At 54.4% G+C, this 20716-nt stretch overlaps 6 protein-coding genes across 6 annotated transcripts; 4 read left to right on the top strand and 2 right to left on the bottom strand.

Moving 5' to 3' along the window:
* Positions 1 to 1688: 1688 nt before the first annotated feature.
* B0I36DRAFT_385271 (uncharacterized protein) lies at positions 1689 to 2623 on the bottom strand. The gene is made up of 3 exons (XM_046161057.1): positions 2324 to 2623; positions 2126 to 2260; positions 1689 to 2057 (listed from the first exon to the last, which is right to left on the bottom strand). The coding sequence occupies exons 1-3, from the start codon at positions 2366 to 2368 to the stop codon at positions 1755 to 1757; spliced, it is 483 nt and encodes a 160-aa protein (XP_046010001.1). The 5' UTR covers positions 2369 to 2623; the 3' UTR covers positions 1689 to 1754.
* A 1892-nt stretch (positions 2624 to 4515) lies between these two features.
* On the top strand, positions 4516 to 5401 carry B0I36DRAFT_412603 (uncharacterized protein; the record flags this gene model as incomplete). Its single annotated transcript, XM_046161974.1, has 3 exons — positions 4516 to 4980; positions 5009 to 5043; positions 5157 to 5401. The coding sequence occupies 3 exons, from the start codon at positions 4516 to 4518 to the stop codon at positions 5224 to 5226; spliced, it is 570 nt and encodes a 189-aa protein (XP_046010000.1). The 3' UTR covers positions 5227 to 5401.
* Positions 5402 to 7261: 1860 nt separating this feature from the next.
* B0I36DRAFT_432528 (amino acid transporter) lies at positions 7262 to 8998 on the top strand (the record flags this gene model as incomplete). The annotated part of the gene is made up of 3 exons (XM_046162631.1): positions 7262 to 7456; positions 7527 to 8688; positions 8758 to 8998. The coding sequence occupies 3 exons, from the start codon at positions 7262 to 7264 to the stop codon at positions 8874 to 8876; spliced, it is 1476 nt and encodes a 491-aa protein (XP_046009999.1). The 3' UTR covers positions 8877 to 8998.
* Positions 8999 to 10190: 1192 nt separating this feature from the next.
* On the bottom strand, positions 10191 to 11507 carry B0I36DRAFT_291772 (putative aquaporin transporter; the record flags this gene model as incomplete). The annotated part of the gene is made up of 3 exons (XM_046151758.1): positions 10191 to 10448; positions 10540 to 11164; positions 11267 to 11507. 3 exons carry the CDS (start codon positions 11505 to 11507, stop codon positions 10370 to 10372), a joined length of 945 nt encoding a protein of 314 aa, XP_046009998.1. The 3' UTR covers positions 10191 to 10369.
* Positions 11508 to 15129: 3622 nt separating this feature from the next.
* Positions 15130 to 17469, top strand: B0I36DRAFT_326653 (uncharacterized protein; the record flags this gene model as incomplete). Its single annotated transcript, XM_046154359.1, has 1 exon — positions 15130 to 17469. The coding sequence occupies exon 1, from the start codon at positions 15160 to 15162 to the stop codon at positions 17464 to 17466; it is 2307 nt and encodes a 768-aa protein (XP_046009997.1). The 5' UTR covers positions 15130 to 15159.
* Positions 17470 to 18685: 1216 nt separating this feature from the next.
* On the top strand, positions 18686 to 19775 carry B0I36DRAFT_375219 (thiazole biosynthetic enzyme; the record flags this gene model as incomplete). The annotated part of the gene is given in 3 exon segments (XM_046160345.1): positions 18686 to 18751; positions 18761 to 19337; positions 19432 to 19775. Coding segments are annotated over 3 exon segments (987 nt in total).
* Positions 19776 to 20716: the final 941 nt, after the last annotated feature.

Below are 20716 nucleotides of genomic sequence, written 5' to 3'. Positions count from 1 at the left end.
CAACTCTGTGGGGAGTCATGAACACATTTCGCAAGCCCGTCGAAGCAGGAAATTTAGCACCAAGCTGGTCGTGGCCCTCCGTCTTCGGTACTCTAAATTTCTCCGACCGTGGCGATCACTGGCTTCTAGGCTCTTCGTTGTTCGTCGACATCACGCGTGCCGAGGTTTACCCTGTGGGTCCTGTCCAGCCTGCAGGCCCTCTACAGGAGGGCGGGTTCATCAAGGTTACGGGCGATGCGGTCGAGCTTGGTGTTGCGCCAATGGCGGATCCTGCTGAAGTCGGGGCGAAGCCTGGAAAGTTCGCTTTGACGGATCGCGAGACAGGCAAGCCCCTCAAACGTTGGTTTAGACCGGACGATTCCTGCCTGCAGGAAGTGTCGTCAATAAAGTGGCGCTGGTATACTGGGGACGTATATTACCCGACCGGGAGAAATATATGGTGCTCTAGCATGCCAATGATAAACAACGCGGGGAAGGGAAGTTTGAGAGGTTGGGAATGGTCTGGCTCGACTGGAGCGATGACGATAAAGAGCTGAAGTTGTTGCAGAAGTGGGAGAAGAGGACGGAAGGTATTGTGATTGTGTAAGCGGTTTTTAGAACACTAAGTGTATCGCATCATGACTGTCGAACACTACCTATGACTGGACAATGCTTGAAGAGATCATTATCGTAGCTGGCAAAGGCCATCACATCGAGGTGTGGGAGTATGCGGTCGCTGCAGACCAGAGGCGTTACTTCTTGGCTCGGAACTGGAGTTTATAGCTCATCTGTGGCCAATATGTCTTCCATCAACCTCCAAGACCATAGCAAAGTGAGTCTACTTATCCAAAGAAGTAGGGCACGTCATAATCAAATAATCTGCGCACTGTACTTGGCCGTGCCGTTACTGTGCTGCAGCTCGGGTGTTACTCAGGTTGCCAGCAGTCTTTCAGCTTTTGGAAAAGTCGCCTCAAACGTGTCTTTAGCAAGGCTGGTTCGCTTGCTTCGGGTGCGGGGTAGACTGCATCTCGACGGTCTCTTCCTAAAGCCCATCGGGGTATGACGTGGCCTCAGCATCCAGATCAGCCAAGCACCTCGATGTAGCGTTCACAGAGCTGCGCATGATGTCGTAGAGGCGTTTCGCACCATAGAGCAACGGATAGGCATGTGTCCTTCGAAACGAGTGACAGCGATGACAGCACGACACATAACATTCCGGCAGACCCCGCGCCCTCTCGAAGTTGTCACACGCGGACAACACTATCGCTTGGATATGCGCTCTCCATGCCAAACTAGAGACGTCAAGGCTCATACTGGACAAAGAGCATGAGCCCCTCCCTGCTCGCGATAGAGACGACAACAGCTACATCCTCGGCCACATTGCCCAGCATAATATTGCCATGGCAGCCCTTCCGAGTATCTACGGCAAAGTCAACGATACCAACGTTGCGCGCGATCTAAATCGAAGCTTTCCAGATGTCAGGGCGACGCTTCTCTTAGGTATTGGCGGATGAGCACCCGTAGAAGTCGGCCTGTACCTTGGGGACGTCCTTGTCGGTACCAGGGTTGTGTAGTACGACGTGGAAAAAGCACTCAACAACGGAGGTTCTGAGATCACAGCGATCCCGAAGCTGCCAGCCGCATTTCAGAAAAGCACGTCGGCAATAAGCCACGAGAACAATAGGCCACACACGGATATGCACAAGCCTGCTAACATGAACGTATCATAATCTACTCATCGTTTTAGATAATTACAAATGAGATCGCGCCGCAAATCACTTTTCCCCCTGTTGTTGCAGGCCAGCAAGCACAAACATAGACATGAGGGTTGTGATTCCGACCAGCCACACCTTTGTCCGCAAGGGCACCGCGTTGTACGCGAGTTTCTCTCGTCCCTGGTACCAAATGAAGACATACGTATACGCCACGCGCGTGGCGATCCACCCGACTGAAAGGAGGTTCATCGTGCGCGCCGGCACGCCAGCGGCGTTTCCGGCCGTGACGGCGGCAGCGAAGAGGGGCAGGGCCTCGAAGCCATTGGCACAGCAGGCCTCGGCGCGCAGCAGTCGACCGCGGAGCTGGAGATATGGTTTGTCAGCAAGACAACAGCTCATGAGGCGACACTGTTCAACTAGTTGATGCTAACCTCCTCGTCCATCTTGGCCGTCTTCAAGGCTTCCAGGTGTCCCCGGGGGTTCATCTTGTCGAACAGCTTTCTTCCGGGCCCAGACAGCCCCGAAACATATCGGGCGGAGAGCGGCAGGATGAGGGCGGGGATGATCTGCATGAAGATTGATTGTTAGCCAGAAGAGACGCAGCGCGAGGCCGGGCCGTGCCCGCGTACCGTGAAGTAGGAGATGTTCCTGTCGAGGTTGAGCAAAGACGCCATGGTCCTTGAGTAAAGGGGACAGGCACAATTGGCCGGGTATCGTCAAGTCTAGCCGGCGCGTGCTTCTTCAACTGTTTTATTGCTTTCGCAGGGGCTTGTCTGAGGTGGTTCTTGTCATGCGATGAAGCCAACGCTAGAATCTGCGACGGATTCCGAAACTCTGATATCTGGCGTCTTTTTTTTGCCCTGACCTAGTGGGGCTGCACAGGCCTGTGGCTGAACGACCCTTGAAGTCGCCGAGCATCCCTGCCGCGCCCCGCCGGATGCAGCTGAGCAGCTCGGGCGACCTGATCGCCGGGTCCTGCATCAGGGTGAGCATTCGCCCTTTGTTGGGAGTGAAGCTTGCGATGTTGGCCGACCCAATCATATCGTGGTGATATTGGCGCGGCAGCCTTGTGTTACAAGACTTTGATTGGCTTTCAGCTGCTACTCTAGAATTAGCTCTAGATCCCAGGGGTTATAATTGGCGCGCCACAATTAGTAGATTGGCCAGCTGACTATCGCACCCATGTTTCTGCTTTATGCGTAAACAGCAAACTTGAGGCTCACACAGCAAGGTGCATCGTTCGCTTTCGCCATCACGAGGAACTGCGGGCCGTTCCGCAGCCCCAGCCACGGAGGCCTCTTCTCAGGCGGCGGGCTGGCAATCACAGCTCGACTGCAGCGGCTGTTGCTCCGGAGCTCTGCGCCCAGCGTCAACCCGCGGGCAATCTTGCACGCCAGCTGGAAACGGCTCGCTCTGCAAAACGCAAGTGAGCCAAGCTAGACTACTTCTCTCGCCCAATGCCGAACAGAGCATGCAGTACTCGCAACTGGCGGACTCACCGTTGGTGTCAAGGGGGGGTCGGTTTTCCGGTAGCTTTGGAAGTTCAAGCTTGTTTTACGGCGCACACTCCGCCTGCCTGTGCTTGGCCCAGCTCTGGCGAGTGACTGCTCACCTCTTACTTCTTCTTGGCGGTCTACTTGCTGTTTGAGGTTTGAAATTGGCCATGGAAAGCTGTCTTAAACCGGATGTAGGCTCTTATTAAACAAGCCAGTCATCCTTTAGAGTTGCGGATATGCAGGCGATTCCTTGTCAAGGCAGGCTATTGTATGTCGCCCTTTGGGATATTACTCGCTACGAATTTAGTCGGGCTATCAAGACGACCCATGCGAAGTAATAACATAGACCGTAGCCGGCTCCTAGTTCTTGCGGAGCCAAAGCAACAAAAGGACTGGCTATGGCACAAGTCCTGGTATTGGTGAAACCTGAAGGGATATCAGGTCACCGCTGGCATCTTTGAGGAGGCTGGCAGTGGTTCAAATTGCCAGGCGCAACGCGAGTTGTCTACTAGGAAAGCGGCAGAGCATAATTGCGCTTTTAGCGGCGTGAAGGCCCACTAGCTGCGGACCCATGATTGCACGGGCGTATACATTATGGTGCGTCAATTTGAGTGACCAGGTATGGCACACCGTTCTCATTTCCAAGAGCGTAATCAACATACAGAGGCGCAATGTAAGGTTAACAATGACAATGTTCAAGTTGCTGAAAGACCACCTCCCCGTCCTTCCCCATTTACCATCTCGGCTCGTCTAGCTGAGGCATCACCAGACCTTAATACGTGGACACAGTGCCTCCCACTACCAGGACTGACGATGCACACATGCTAGTACGACGTTCTGCAATCCTAGTGGCGTATATATGCAGCGGATCGGATCCTGTGACGAATGTGAATCATACGTGCCATTCGGACTCGGACTCCTTGGCGGCTGTGGTTGATCCTGATTGGGTTCTATTTCCAGTTATGGAATTGTCTCGCCCATGTTAATTTCCAGGTGCATCCACTAGCTACGCCGCCGCGGACTGCTACGATTAGGCTATTTTCACCAGGGTTACGTTACCAAGACTTGTGACATTAGTGCAAACCATGGTCTGAACAGTGTTGTGGATTCGAAATCCAAACAATGTTACACACGGGAGAAGCTCGAGATGTGGACGGAAGTTCATGAGTGAGCGGCCTAGAGGTATGATGAACATAAATAGATCGTTCCCGTGGTCTGTGAGGTTCTCCTACTCCATCAGACAAGCCAGCACCGACATTCCAAACACTCATAGATCTCAGATTCCTTGAAGAGCCTGTCTTCTCAAACCCTTTTCAGCGATCGCCATGCATTTCTCCTCCTCCCTGACCATTCTAGGCCTCGCGGTCGCCAGCACCACAGCTGTCGACATTCGCTTCTACCCTGACTCTGACAGCTGCGGTGGTCGTACCGTCAACTGCGCCAACATGAATCCAGACGTGTGCTGCAGTCTGCCTGGTGACGCACCCAACTCGAGCTTCAGCGTCGAGGCAATCCCTGGAGACTGGAGGGTCCTAGGCTACGGATACTATCAGAACAACTGCGGCGGCAGCATCTCCAACACTGGCTATGCCAGAGGTTACTCGACCGGCTGTGTCGGCGGCAGGATCACCAGGAGCGCCAAATGGTTTTTCTCTGCTGGCAAGCGCGACGTTGAAGATGCTCCTGTTGCGCAGGATGCTCAGGAGTGCAGCAAGCCGAACCAGCTCACCTTTGAGGACGGCACTCAACTTGAGCTCGAGGGCCTCACTGAGGAGCAGTACACCCACACGGTATGTAGGAACCCGTAAAATAGCTCAGTGCGGTGAAATTCTACTAACACTTTTGCGCGGGTAGTAAGTCCAAAAGTCGTCTCCGAGGACCGAGCAGACATATCTTTCGCTACTCCGTTGATGATGTTTCATATGACCGCCCATTATACAGGAATGCCTACTAACACATGCTCTAGTATCAAGAACTTTATCGCCGGCGTTGGTGCGGCCGAGCTTACTGCGGAGCTTGCCGCTTTCCGCAAGTGAAAGAGTCCGGCCATAGAACGCATATAACAACAATGAACGGAAGACCTTGCAGCACCATCGCCCGAATCATCATGACTCCTGGGAGTCTCCGTCCATCGGTTGCAGAAAACCCGATTATCGTCTCATATAGTTTTTGTTGTTCAACTCATCTATAGAAAATACACATTCATCAGGCCGCCCTTGAGTGCTCCAAGCCTGCTGAGACGTTAACACATCTTGACATGAAAATTAAGAAATTGTACGTGTTGCTTGACCGCAAGCACGTGAGCATGCTCATCCTCCGGACGGAATCTGAAGAACTAGAAGTCTTGCAGGTGTGCTTTCCACAGTCCATATTGACGGTCCTGCCAAGAGATTCCAAATCTGGTGATCACCGAGCCTTGGCAATCCTTGGCTAGGCCTTTAAGCTGAGCGCACATGGGGATGAGGCTGTCCGGACTCATGAGAAGCACTCAAGCCAGCTTGGCTCCGCCCAGTCGTCCGGTTGTGCCTTCGCAAACTGCTCCGGACCCGGCTGAACGTGCTATGATGGCTAGAGTGGCAGGATCAGACGTGGCAGGCACAATGACGAAGACTGTCATGGCTGCTGCTCCAAGATGCCGTCGCTTTCAACTCGCCACGCTTATGGCATTGCATGTGTGGCTATGTGGCCATGTTCAAGTGGATCGGATGGAGGACAGTGATTTGTAGCCAGAAGGTGCTCCAAGGCATTCTGATCGATCTCAAGTGAAGTGCAGCCTGCTCACCGTCTTCCTTCTTGTGGAGCTCGGGCGAACAAAAAAAAGAAGGAGAACGGAAGCGGAGGCGGAAAGAGAGCAGCTTGCCAAGCTGTGGTCTCAACCAAGACGGGCTGCAATACTGCAAGGACTCTTCCTCCTTCCCGAAAGGACTGATGTCGATCTGGAAAGTCTCGTCAGGAGGTAGTATTTGCCGAGTGGATTGGGGATCTTGATACTGTGTCAGGGCGCAAAATCCATTGAGAGACGAGCGATACCGAAGGCCACGAAAGGCATAGGTCGGCTGCTGGTTGAGTACCATACCACTTCTCTTTTCCCAGTTTCACTCTTGCATAACTATTATCCACGCGGTTCGTCCAGGCTCACCGCGGGAGCTTGGCCGTACGGAACAACAATGTCTTAGCCACCTTGACAACAGGACATGATTGGACCAAGATAGTCTGGGGCACGACGAGGGGATATTCCACCAAGGGTCGTGTGGGTTCATCGCGTAAGAATAATCCAGGGTCCATGTGGCTAGCCAATGTTATAGCGTCTTGAAACATAGTGGTCACTACCTTGGTGTGGTCCAAACAGCGCTAAGGGTTTTTTTTTTCTTTTTGGCGGGGAAAGGGATAGGGACCCGCGAGATGTGAAGCACATAAGCAGTGCGAAAGGTGGCCTTCTCACCTTCCCCCGACCTCGCGAAGTAGGGAGAAACAAGCAATAGAACAAAATGATGGAAGCAGAAGGACAGCACGTGCCGGGATGTGCTATGGCTACCACACAGGGCTATTCCTAGTTCACGTAACGACTGGCGTCGATCACCATGCCCCCCAGACATGTCCGCCGCGCCGGCAGGGACGGCAGGGGATGACGGCATTTGACGCGCGCCAAGACACAGCCGTGGACCACCACAACGCTAACAGTAGGGGGAGAGGCCGCTTCATCCAGGGCCACTATCCACTTACATATCCACGTAGGACGCCTGTCGCGTGCACAGGACAGTGCCATGACGATGCCCAGGTTCGCGAGGTTCTTGGGCGACCGTCTCGCGACGCTCGCACATTGGCGCAGTTGCATTGTGCCCGGTCCTGCCCGGAAAGCGCTTTCTTGGCCTGTGCGCAGAAGGAACGTTGTGTTGGCCCGGGAGACTGTCTACTGCCTTTGCGGCCGGACACACAGATGGCATGCTCTCCCATCATTAAAAACTCGTCGTTCTCCCCCACCCTGTCCACCTCTCTCTGGTTCACCTTGGCCGAGCCCTCGCTTTCATTCGCCTGGTGCTGTCGTGGAGCCACAGAACCCCCAACGTTACAATGTCCTCCCGAACTCCCGATGACGGTCTGTCTCGTCCAGAAAGAAAGAACTTCGAGAAGGCCACCACGGGTAACGGCAAGATACCAAACCACAAGAATGACGGACCTCTGCAGCGGGACGACAGCAGCGATGGCAACACCGTGGGCGAGGTCAAGGACCACTACGGTGGTGGCAACAAGTTGGGCATGATCCGGGTGCGTCCCTCCTGACCTGACCCGTCTGCATCATTATATCCACATGGGAACTGATGAATGGACGAGACAGACAACACTCATCTTCTTCACCAACCAAGTCGGCATCGGCATCCTCAGCCTGCCGTCGGTGTTGCACACCATCGGCCTGATCCCCGGCATCATCTCCATCATCGCCTTCGGCGTGCTTGCCACCTACACGGCCTACATCCTCATCCAGTTCTGGCGCAAGTACCCGCAGATCCGCGATGTGGTCGACGTAGGGCGCATCATGGGCGGCCTGCCGCTCGAAATTATCGTCGGCGTGGCGCACGTGCTCAATCTAGCCCTCATCTGCGCCTCGGCCAACGTGACGCTGTCCATCGGCCTCAACACCATGACAGACCACGCGCTGTGCACCGTCGCCTTTGTTGGTATCCCCATGGTCATGTGCTGGCTGCTCTGCATGCCCCGCTCCCTCTCCTTCGCCGGGTGGTTCGGTATCCCCGCCACCATCTCCATCTTCGTTTCCGTGCTCATTGTCATTGTCGCCTTGGGCGTCAACGGACCCAGCACGTCGACCTCGGGCTACTTCTCGGAGCCGGCCGGCCAGCTGGTAGCCATGACACTGGGGCCCAACCCCAATGCGACCATGAACCAGAAGTTCGAGTCGGTGCTCAATGTCGCCTTTGCCTACGCAGGCAACCAGGCCTTCATTACCGTTATTGCCGAGATGCGCGACCCGTCGCGCGACTACCCCCGCGCCATCATCTGGCTCAACGTCATCGCCATCCCCATGTACGTCGTTGTCGCCTGCGTCGTCTACCACCTGGCCGGCCAGTACGTCGTCTCGCCCGCCTTGGGATCCGCACCCGGTGTACCCAGCAAGGTGGCCTACGGCATCCTCTTTGGCACGATGCTGGGTAGCGGCCTCGTCTTTGGGCACACGGCCATCAAGTACATGTACAACGTCTTCATGGACCGCATCCTGCGCTCCCATCATCGGCTCATGGACAACAGCCTGACCTCGTGGAGCGCGTGGCTCGGCATCGGCACCCTGTTCTGGGTCGTCAGCTTCGTACTCGCCAACGCCATCCCCGCGTTCAACTCCATCCTGGCCATCTCGTCCGCTCTATTCGTCACGTGGTTCACGTTTGGCATGGCGGCTGCGCAGTGGATCTTTATCAACTGGGGTCAACAGACAAAGACTTGGAAGAAAATGCTGCTGTCGGCATTCAATTGGTTCTTGGTACTCGGTAGGTCTTTGTTGCTTCTCCAGTAAAGGGAAGAAACCAAGGGCAATGATGCTAACTGTTTGTCCTTAGCTTCCGCATTTCTGACAGTTTTTGGTCTATACACCTCCATCTCGGACCTGGATCGGCGTGTCCGCGATCCTGACGATTCTCTTGATGTGTTCACGTGTGCTGATAACTCGCTGTTCTGAGTTTACGTATGCGGAAGAAATCATGCATGAGAACCAAAGCCGGGCTTTTGGGGCATGGGCTCTCAGTGGAATTTTCGAGTGATGTACAAATAGGTTTAGGCTAATTTATGTCAGCTGCAAATAGGGAACTGCTTCACAACCATTATCCAGAAAAAGTGCAATCGGTGACTGCTTCGTTGTGTTCTTGCATCAGAAATATCGGGGTCGTCGTCAATTGTATCGCACAGAAAACAGCACTTATAGAGGCATGTTCGTCGGGAAGGTGTAGTCATGCTCGGGTCCAACAGCCGGAGAAGCGGTTTGACGAATCCGCAGCCACACCCGCTTAGCAGGTGAAAGAGATAACTTACCCCGGTCTGTGTCCCCTCCCTCCCCCTTGGGGCGGGCTTGCCAAGGAATATGTGAAGTGTGCATCTCATCCCCAACCCTCCTCTCCGTTTCTTGACATTGTCAAACTACAGGACAGCCCAGACACAACCATTTTCAATATCCCACAGTATGTGGCTCCTCAACATAAAGACTGTTCGCCTGGAAGAGTTCTTTGAGGAAGCGGCCCCTCCGTATGCGGCGCATTGCACATTGACGAACGCAGGCTTACTTATTGACTTGCCTCTGATGCGGCTCGTGGGATCAGATGTGGTCCTAAGTGCGCTGGACTACATCGAAAATGAAGGCAATCTCCAGCTCACGCTACCTTTACGCCTGGCAGTTTCACCCAACCAATACGAGCTGGCGCCCTGCATCGACGTCGCCAGCCTCCCTCAATGAACGACCGACCCTGTTGTGATACACAACATTTATATACTAGTGACGATGAACGAACATGCATATATGCCTCGGTTCACATCCGACATGTACCACCTGAGAACATATGATTGCTGGTTCCAAACCACGCAGTGCCGCAGCGCAGCCGAGTTCATACTAACACGTACCTGGCACAAGCCTTTACCGTTTCTTCGATTCAAGGACGCCGATCTTCGGAGGCTATCGCTGGAACGCCCCCTGTTGGACCAGGACCTGCCGCCTACCCAGCCACAGAAACTTGATGTCGTTTGGGAAAAGCAGCTTGAATTGACTCTATCAGCTGTGATAGAAGAGAGATTTGAAGAAATTTCGTTGATCGTGTCTTACTCTGAGAGCTCACCAGATAATACAATCTGTGTAAGACCAACTGGGGACAGCAGTACGGTAGAGTCTAATATCTCGGGATGAAGCCTTGATTAACAAGAGATACTGTTACAATCCTTGAAGGGTACTTTGCTCGATCGACGTTATGGTCCCTGCGCTGCGTGCGATTGAGATTGTTGGAACTTTGTACTGTTAGCGTTGCTAAGCTCAGTCTTTGGCTTCATCCCAATGGAATTCTTTACAGAGCTGTGATTATATCTTGGCCAGAATGCAGGTTGTTCTCGAATATTGGTTACTGAATAACACATCCTTCCCCTCAATCCACCACAACCCTACTCCTCTGAGCGTGAGCCTCGGCAAGTGATTCACTGCGGTGCTGTATTCCACGGAGGAACAATATGATAGAACACGGCGTGGACAATGCCAGCCGCAATATCAGCGATCCTATCTCGGGCATACCGACTTAGCATCATATTCCACCTTTTCAAAAAAGCACAGCGCATACCGCGGGAAAGTGTCAAGCACATGGACTTACCAATTTATCCAATGCCACCTCGGAAAATGACTCCCAACAAACACGCCAAAACACCGCGCCGGATTCGTGCTCGCACCCCCAAACCCAACCCTCGCGAACGCACTGCCCAACGACACACTTCCCACCGCCATACCTACCAAGAACGGCCCCAGCGTCGGCCCAACAATCTCCCTCTGCCTCGGATCAATGCCCACCCCGAACGCAAAGAACAACAATAGCAACGTAGCCATAAACTCAATGACAAACGCATCCCCCGTGTCAATCTGGTCTGGAAACAGATAACATCCTCCAGCCTTGAAGTCTCGTGTCCCAATACTCAAGCGGGCTAGGACACCCCCCAGCGCGCCGCCAGCGGTCTGGAAGGCGACGTAGAGGACTGTGCGTGGGAAGGAGGAGAGACGGGCGAAGAATGTGGCGAATGTCAGAGTGGGGTTTAGATGGGCGCCTGTTACACCGCCAAAGCAGAAGATGAAGAGGGTGAGGTAGACGAAGATTAGGAAGCTCCCGACCAGGGGGCCGAGAAAGCTGGCAGTGTTGAAAACGCCGAGTTGCGCGGTGGGACCGTAGGGTTCGGTGAGGGGGGAGGAATTGGAGTAGATTGTGATCCAGACGAACATTGTCGTGCCTGTTATATGGGTTTGACTTAGCATGTCACCCTTCTCCTTAGACCTATGGCAGGGCATTGATCTCATTACTGATCGTGGGAAAGATGGGCATTAGAACTTACCCACACCCTCCATGAGAGCCGCCTTCCACAACTCCGGCGTCCTGAATGGGCGCAAATCGAACTGCTGCGCAAAGGTCATCAAGGGCGCCGCGTCCGGGACACGTTCGAGCAGCTCCTTGGAGGAGTCCGTGTCTGGGAGGATGCCACCTCCATTGCCGCCTAGACGACCTGCGAACTGACCCACGTTGACGTGAGATTCTGCAATCCGGGCAAGCTGTTCCTGCTGAGTCTGGTGCTCCATTCTCGTCACTGGTAACGGTAGCGAGTTGCTTCGCCTGGCGCGCACTTCTGTGGGTTTGTTCTCGATGCCGGTTTCCATCGTGGTTGAGGCTTGATGGTGCTGCATTGTGGTAAGGCTGTCTCGGGCGGCGGAAGGGAATCTACCTGAGATGATGATTCACGGCGCTGACGGCAGTCTTGGGTGGCGAAGAGCATTAGTCGCAATAGTGAGTAGCCGCCGCGTGTATGTTACGTCGAGATAGAGGGTTCGGCGGTATGGACATTCCGTTTTAGAGTTTCACGTGCATGAAAACCTCGCACACAGCACAGTGTGTATTGAGTCTGTCGTAGTGCCCCGTGTTTGAACGTTCCCTTTGGACGAGAACGAGGTGGCCTGTCTGCGATGAATAAGCAACGTGAAGCTCATTCGGCGTTCCATGCCAGCCCTGCCTAGCGCGGCGATAAAGAATTGTCGGCCTTAGTAATTCCCATTCAATCCTAGTCGTTAAGCCGCGGTTTGATGCCGTTAACCGGTCGGCCCCGGTTTGGAAGATAAAGCCTGCCGGAGGGCCCTGAGGGTAGGCGAACCGCCGCCGCGGTAGCTACACGTAGAAAACTTGGCACTATGTGAGGGCAGTGCGGGACGGTCTGACCAGGGGTCTGTTCATAGAGTACTACATAGACATAGCAACGTTTTCCCATGGTATAAATGTAGACATCGCTATTTTTCGCCTTCACTAATACGACTCGATATTACACCCCATTGCATCCTTGCACTTCTGCACTCGTTTTTGCTCACACCTCGCTAACGATGCCATAATCAGAGATTCCCTCACAAGTTCTGCGTTATTAGATCACTGTTGACGTGGCTTGCTCCCCCTCAAATCAGGCTCGGCAAAACCTTGCCCATCATCCCAGGCGGTAGCGCGCTACAGTGCCGAGTGTGGGGCCATAGTCAAGGGCCGTGCGCGGACTCCTTACTCAGCCGCCACAAGTCGACCAGCACAACACAGATGCGCCAAAAGACGATCGGAATGACAAGTTGCAACACCTTAACTTACAGTGTTCAAGTCTCCCGCAAGCTCACACATCCATAAGACCGAGAAAATCGAGGGCCTCGACCGCTCCCCTGGAATACAAGCTCGATACCGCCGGACTAGTATTGAGTGACGCCCAGCAAATCCCCGGTGTTATATGAACCATCTTTGTTTTTTCATCGCCATTTTTGGCCCATTGTGTCTACAAGATGTCTACAACTACTTTCAGGCTTCGAGAATATCGGATGGCCTTGAGAGTTGTGCACTTGGACGTGTGAGGAGTCATGTGGCTGCGGCTGTGCGGGAGACCACGTCAGCTAAGAGTGACCCCGCCCAGCGCAGCAGCACTTGTCCAGCTCTGTTCTCTCGCGACGTGCGACCATACTTTCCGTTGCTGACTTCCCCCGGCAGGCCAAGAGCAGAGATCATTCATCGCCATGTTCGGGTAGCAATATCGACCACCGCTTCAGTTCTGGCGCACCAACTGTCGACTATCATGGATGGCCACCGGGCCCTGGCGGCGGACGCGTCCGGTCTGGCCGTCCAGGTGTACGCTGCCATCAGCTTGGGCGAGCGACTCGTATCAATGAAGGCATACGACATGGCACTGATTTCATTTCAGACCGCACTTGATACCATCAATGGCAACACCCACAACTCTAGTCTCCTGCGCACCAAATCCTCCATTCTCCGCTCGCTTGCCTGGATTCACATGACAAGCGGTCAACTCGACAAAGCCAGACCCATTCTGGAACGCCGTGCCGAGTTCACGCAGGCCGCTGGCGGCAGACGTCACCCTCTGGCCTTGTCGGCATATTTCGATCTCTTCGTGTGCTGTGCTCAGCAGAGCGACGAGGTTACCGCCAGACAACTCCTCACAAGCGTCCTCGCACCCGCCGCCAGGGCAGATCCAGCGGCGACTGGGTTCGCGGCTTGGTGCAATTTCCAGCTAGGACAGCAATGCCTTATCGCCGACATGCCTGCAGATGCCGAGATGTTTCTGAAGAGGGCACTCAAGCAAGCCGAGGAGCAGTACAACAGAGCCCGCGAATCAACCGCTGATCCTGAAGCCGCCCAAGTCGAGGTTGGCTTCTTACTCGGCCAGGCTTTGACAGGGCTTTGCTGGCTAGACATTTCTGGTGACGCTGGCCTGTCAAGAAAAGACTGCATCGTCAGAATTGCTGAGCTTGTTCTTGAGCAACCTCGACTGCTTCTCGAACGCAACTCGAGGATTCTCTTCAGTCCTCTCCTCTTTATCGGTGATATTGCAAACGCCAGAATCGCCTGCGAGAGGCCATGGGAAGCTGTAGGCGGCCCTCGCGCCGCAGAAACCACGATCAACTGCGATGGATGTGTGGCCGTCGCATCTGAGCAGCCGCACATTTTCACTTGCCAATCTTGCTGGGACAAAGACCTCTGTGCAAGCTGTCACAGCGCACTCAAGTCGGGACTGCAGCTGTCCAAGGCTGGCGTGCGCGAGTCTTGCATTAACCACTCATTCTTTGTGGTCGGAGGCCCAAAGGCTTCACCCACGCATCGCGAAAATGTGACATCTCTTGAAATGTGGTTGTCGAGTCTGATTCGAACATACTCGGAGAAAGAACGCCCAAATCCACAAAGCATTCATGCCTTGGATCCTGACGATTCAATGAAGCAGGACTATGAGGAAGCACCCATTAACTACCAGAGTAACAACATCGCAAACCAAGGACTCAGTCTTCTGGCGCGTGCAGAGCTCCTTGTGAAGGATGTAACGCAATACCGCAGCGCATGGGCGATACCACGAGCCTCGAGGCTTTTAGACCACTTTTTCGCGATAAGCGGTTCGTCTCCGAGCACAAGGTGCTGCTAGCAAGGATACTGATGACTTTTCTAGTTCCGCTTCACACTCGACGCGCAGTATCGCCAGGCACGAACAGCATCGCCGAAGGTCCCGGCGACGTCTTTCGACAAGCAACCGCGATTATCGAGCTGGCACTCTCGCCTACTTCACAAGTAAAGCAACTTACTACGAATGCCTGGGAAGCACAAGAAGAAACGCAGGAAGCACGGGATGCCAGAAAGTTGCTCTATGCCAGCATTCCACTCGCGGATGATGGCAAGTCAATCAGGGTTCTACGTCTCTTCCCAGGACTCAGAGACGCCGGCCTCGAAGGCTCGCTGGAGGTGCACGATCTAGAGACAACAATCTCAAGTCCTTTCACAGCGCTTTCCTACGTCTGGGGCGCACCAAGCGGGCCAGGCGATTCTTTCTCGATCCGCCTGGGAACGCGGAACATGGCCATCACGGAAAACCTCCATCACGCCCTCATATCTCTCAGATCGTTACATGAACCAATCACATTGTGGGTTGACGCCTTGTGCATCAACCAAGGTGACGACGATGAGAAGTCTTACCAGGTCGGGCTCATGACACACATCTATCGACAAGCGACAGCATTGTGCATCTATCTGGGTGATGAAGGCCCGCACACGGACAGTCTGGTCGAATTAGTCAGCCGGGCACGGCAACCTCGGGAATCGTTCTCTGATATTCTGAATCGGCTGTCTCTGCAGAGCGGAGATGTTGTTGCGGGTTATCTTGACCTGTGTTTCCGTCCCTGGTGGCGACGCGTGTGGGTGCAGCAAGAGCACGCGATGGCTTCTCATGACCCGACGTTTGTTCTCGGTCGATTGAGCTTCTCATTGCTGAACTTCCTGCTAGACACTACAATGCTTTACGAAGAAGCATCGAAACGACTCTTGCCGTTCCAGCATCTCGAGATCATGGACACACATATGAGTGTCCCACTCCGCGGGGTCCTGAGGCAGCTGAAGGGCATCCAGACAGTCGTCGGAAACCGAGGCAACGAGCTGCTGCGGAAGAGTTCACACGGGTTCCAGACCCCGTCTACATTGCTCAGGGAGAGTGCGCTGCTGTGCTGCACTGATGCACGGGACCGCATTTACGGCATGCGGGTGTTTCTCGATCCCGTCGCGCAGCGAGCCTTTTATCCCAACTATAAGCTAAGTCATCGGCGTGTCTTTGAGGAGCTATCTGCGTGGGTTCTCGTCATGGACAACTGCGTGGACATCTACTGCTGGTACCCATACAAATTGCCACAACCTGCGCCGTCCTGGGTGCCGGACTTTTCCCGCCCGGCAGAGACTATGGACTATGAGGGCTCGGCCACTCAAGGTGGCAGTCCGGATGAGGTTGTCGCTATTCACGGTGGAATCTTGGCGATTGAGGGTTACGCCTATGACGTGGTCGAGGACGTAGTCTGCCTCGACGAAGATGACTCATGGCCACAGATGGCGTCCAAGATATGGCAGGCAGATTGTCTCCACGCGGTGCTCCCGTCTCGTACGCAGCAGAAGAGCATGTCTCCCTTCCTCTGCGAATTGCACAAGATGCACCAGGAGTCCTCCATCCACCCTCCCGGTATGCAGCGCGACAATATGCCCCATCTCCTGCGTAACAAGCAGAATACGAACTCGTTGTGCTGGTGGGCAGACTGCGTGCCCGTCAGGACAATGTCAATAGCTGACGTCCTCGGCCTCGACACAAGCTCCATCGTCGATGCCATGAACATTGCCTTCGGCCCGGTGCTGGAGTACGTCAACAACCAGCTTGAGGAGCACGCGCTGCCCAAAGGAACCTCAGAGAAGATGCCAGAGAGCGACGAGGGCTGGACTCAGGCATGGCAGTCGATAAAATACCGTCTGATCATGTTGCAGTTTGTTGTCGTGAAGAATTCGCAAGAAGCCGCATTCGTCGGACCAGCACTCTTTGATTTCGAAAATCTTCGACAGAGCCTCGAAGCCCTCGCTCTCCCTAGCCGCGACTATGAGCTTCCCCGAGACGAGATCCTTAGCTTTCAAGAGCAGCTGCGGAGTCTGGCCTTGTCAGTTGCAGTATGGGAAGATTGTATCGAGAACCGCAGCTTCGGCGATGGCATGCGACTGCCGGGCTTCGAGACAGACTTGAGCGTGGTACAAAATGCGGTTGTTGATGCAGCCTGCGAACAGGAGGTCCGGCTGAGGGCGAGAATCGTCCTCGCAACGGCGCTTGAAGTCCGCAGACGTGCAAAGGCCTCGCTTGAGGGCAGCACGAGTCAGACCCGGGCACAAGGTCTTGTGGCTGACTTTGATCCCGGGCCAGGCACTCGGCCTCTCCAAGCACTGGCTGCCAAGCTCGTAGACTTTCACAGAGATTTGGAGCAAGCGGGATCCGTCACAGCGCCATTAACGGTGTCAGAAGGGCTTTTCGACCCATTCGACCACCCAGTCGCCCGAGCCAACGGGGTTACACTTGCTGGCCTGTCAATCCATGCAGACAAGCGACTGGATACCTCTAGTGATCAAGCCACCGCGGCAAAGACGGATCGTAGTCTAGCATCAACAGGAAAGGATGTCAGCAGAAGGACTGAGCATCCTCCCGGCGAAGCCGACAACACGATAACCACGACCGAAGGCGAAGCCATAATGAAACGATGGATTGCCAATTTCATCGACTCCATCCCCGAATCCCTCAAGACGAGCTTCCCACGGCACGGGCAGCCGACATCCGCGGTCGTCCGCAAGGGCTTCGAAACCGCCTTCCGTGGCAAGACAGTGCTGACCACACGCCATGGGTTCGTCGGCATGGGCCTCGAAGGCGTTACGGATATCAGGACTGGTGATGAGATAGTAGTCCTGAGAGGGGCACGGTATCCTCTAATCCTTCGCAGGATGGGGAAACAGGAACGTGGCGTGCGTCAAAGCGCGGAGGAGGCAAGTGTCCCGACAAGTCCCCAAGACGGCGCAATTTCTCAAGCCGAAGATGGGTGTTCTGATTCGGATGTTAAAAATGTTTATTATACGATGGTTGGGTTTGCAAATATACGAGGGCACTCGCTCCAGGGGTTTCAGACGCTTAACAAAAAGGCTCTACCGAAGAAGACGACTTATAGAATTATATAGATCTAGAATCATTCCTATACCTAGAAACGCCGTGCCGAGTTCACGCAGGCCGCTGGCGACAGAGGTCACCCTCTGTCATTGTTAGCATATTTAGACCTCTTCGCGTATTGTACTCAGCAGGCACAAAGCCTTGACGCCACCATTGCGCGAGATGTCTGATGGTGGTAGCGGTGCTTGAGAGAAGGCTACCGTGGACTTGGATTACCGCCGTCATGGTAATCAACGTGCACGCTAAGCCTGCATCCCTCTAACGGAAACAGCACCGTGATGATTCGGCCAAATAATGCTCACACGGCTGCTCTTGCGACGGTTGGCAGAGCATTCATTCAGACACATACTCAGGCTGACTCATCGTCATCGCATCTCGTGTAGTAGTCTACGACTGTGTTCGTCCAATGAGAATGTCTGTAGCACTCCTCAATGTGACGCAACAATGCGCTCATCGCCCCCGCAAGTCGGGGGCTGGCGTGTCTTCACCCCGCATCGTTGTGTGCAGCTGGGGCCCGACTTCGCTGTAGCAGATAGCTTAGGCCGTTACTAAGCGACACGTATAAGAATGGGACGGAAATCCCTCCCCCGCTCGGATGCTCTATCCTTTCGTAACATGATTCGAAGAAAGCTTCTTATTAACCAAGTTGGTAAAGCCTGCATGGCATCTTTCCCTTCCAGCCCCAGAGATCCAGCGGTTGCGCATCATCTTTACCCCTTGTCCGAGTAGACACTGACATCTTCCAACACGCAGGTACGAATCGTCTAGCCGGTACGCCTCTCCCTGCTCGTCATCATCTTTAGGATGAGGCAGCCAAGGCAACCATGGATCCGGATTCCGCAGAGGTGGTCCACAGATTGCTGTCCTGCCCGCGTCGAGGACTCGTCATAGGTAATGATGAAGCAAGGCAAGCCATGAGCCGGTGTTCGAGCACTGCGAGCTGGATCTGCGTATGTATGCCGTGTTCCATCTCCCCACCAGCAAGCTGCATCTCTATTAGGGCGGAATAAACTTGCTGTTGGTGGAGATGGCCAACGTGCGGCATCCAGATCAGGCGATGACCAGAGCGAGTTCTGAGATTATACGGCGTGCAACTTGATCTGTGGTAATACCAGCGAAAGGATCATGGCCCTTTGTTCCCCCCTACCCCTTGTGTCTTTCGCGACCAGCGGCACTAACCTGGTTTCAGAATCGCGGATCTATTGATCCTTCACTTACTACCATTGCACAATGGCGCCTTCTGTTGTCTCTGACATGTTCGAGCCCGTTAGCCTCCCGCATGACGGCGCGATTGAGGTTGGCAAGCTGCCTCGCGCTGGCACCCAGGAGGGTGCGCCGGCCTTTGAGAAGGCCGGTGACGACGCCATCGGGAAGTGGGAGGGCTTCTCCTTCGAGCCGATCCGCGAATCGCAGGTGTCCCGAGCCATGACCCGGCGCTACTTTGCCGATCTGGACGCCTTTGCCGAGTCCGACATTGTCATTGTGGGCGCTGGCTCGTGCGGTCTCAGCACGGCCTATGTGCTGGCCAAGGCGCGCGGTGACCTCAAGATCGCCATTGTCGAGGCCGGCGTGGCGCCCGGAGGCGGAGCCTGGCTGGGCGGCCAGCTCTTCAGCGCCATGGTGATGCGCAAGCCTGCGCACAAGTTCCTCGCCGAGATAGGCGTGCCGTACGAGGACGAGGGGTCCTATGTGGTTGTCAAGCACGCCGCCCTCTTCACCTCGACCCTGCTGTCCAAGGTGCTGGCGTTCCCCAACGTCAAGCTCTTCAACGCCACGACCGTCGAAGACCTGATCACCCGCCGTGACGAGAGCGCTCCAGGCGGGGTCCGCATCGCGGGCGTAGTCACGAACTGGACCCTCGTGTCCATGCACCATGATGACCGTATGTTCTGTGGGCGTGTCACTCGTTACCCTGTTGTCCATGAAACAACAGCGGAGCAATCTCCAGAGCGTCGAGAAGCTGACCAACGCAACAGAGTCGTGCATGGACCCCAACACCATCAATGCCCCAGTGGTCATCAGTACAACGGGCCATGATGGGCCCTTCGGTGCCTTCTCCGTCAAGAGACTCGTGACCATGCAGGCCGTCGAGCGGCTGGGCGGCATGCGTGGCCTCGACATGAACGCAGCCGAGGACGCCATTGTCAAAGGCACGCGCGAGATTGTGCCGGGCTTGATTGTCGGCGGTATGGAGCTCAGTGAGGTTGACGGCGCGAATCGCATGGGACCTACCTTTGGGGCTATGGCGCTCTCTGGCGTCAAGGCTGCTGAGGAGGCGCTTCGCGTGTTTGAGCTGCGCAAGAACCAGAACGCCATTTGATAGTCATGATGATGTACTAGGAAGCACACGAGAAAGGGCTGGGTCACGCCCTGAGCGGCCTGTGCAAGGCGTCGGAGCACTTGGCCACCACCTTCTTTTAGCCATTTTCAGTCGGATCGTCTGGGAATATATGATAGCACCGATCAGAACACGCTCCTTATTATATCGTCATTCTGTCTCTCTGTCTTATTTGTATAGGGGTAGTAGTTACATAGGATGTCACACAGCCGCAGCCGAGTCGCGGCTGGATCTAACTACTTGAAACGCTGACGGTTTTCGTTATTATTCTAGCCCGATACTCGGATTCCGTATCGCGCATCGAACCCGTGAGGCGATTGAAAATTTAACGAATACGTTATTTACAATCCCTCGCACTTGACTATCCGATATATTCTTCATCGCAAATAAGTACTGCTAGGTAATTGAAGGACGGAACAAATTGAGCTCCCGTAGCCCTGTAACCTTTGATAGAGACTCAGCACCAGTGGACAGCTAGTACTGAATAACGTATAGAGTGAATGTAATTGAATTACTTCGTCCTCTTAAATGAGCTGAGAGCGAACTGAATAGTCGATTCTCTGCAGAGACGGATACAATAATAAATCAACCAATTCATAGACGTCCAATAAGTCTGTCCTTGGCGAGGGAATCTGAGCGCTGACCACCTCTTATTGTTACACCCCAGAATTGAGACAAATCCTATGTCCACCGGCCCCATATGTCCGGCAAGATCCCTGTATGTCCCGGCGTCCCTCTTATTCTCTCAAATAGAAGGCTGGTCGGCTGTATCTGAATTGGGAGGAAGAACAGAAAACATGGGAGGCTATAGGCAGCTCTAATATGGTAGATGTAGTTGCTAGTACGACGATATCTCTCTAGCCTCGTCTACCTATATAGGGTCCAAGGAGTCGGATACTCCAGAGTACGAGGCAGATGGAGGA

This window comes from Microdochium trichocladiopsis (genome assembly GCF_020744255.1).
Source record: "Microdochium trichocladiopsis strain MPI-CAGE-CH-0230 chromosome Unknown B0I36scaffold_7, whole genome shotgun sequence".
Classification (NCBI taxonomy): Eukaryota; Fungi; Ascomycota; class Sordariomycetes; order Xylariales; family Microdochiaceae; genus Microdochium; species Microdochium trichocladiopsis.
Note: the sequence above shows the minus strand (reverse complement) of the source record. Positions and strands in the feature narration are given on the sequence as shown.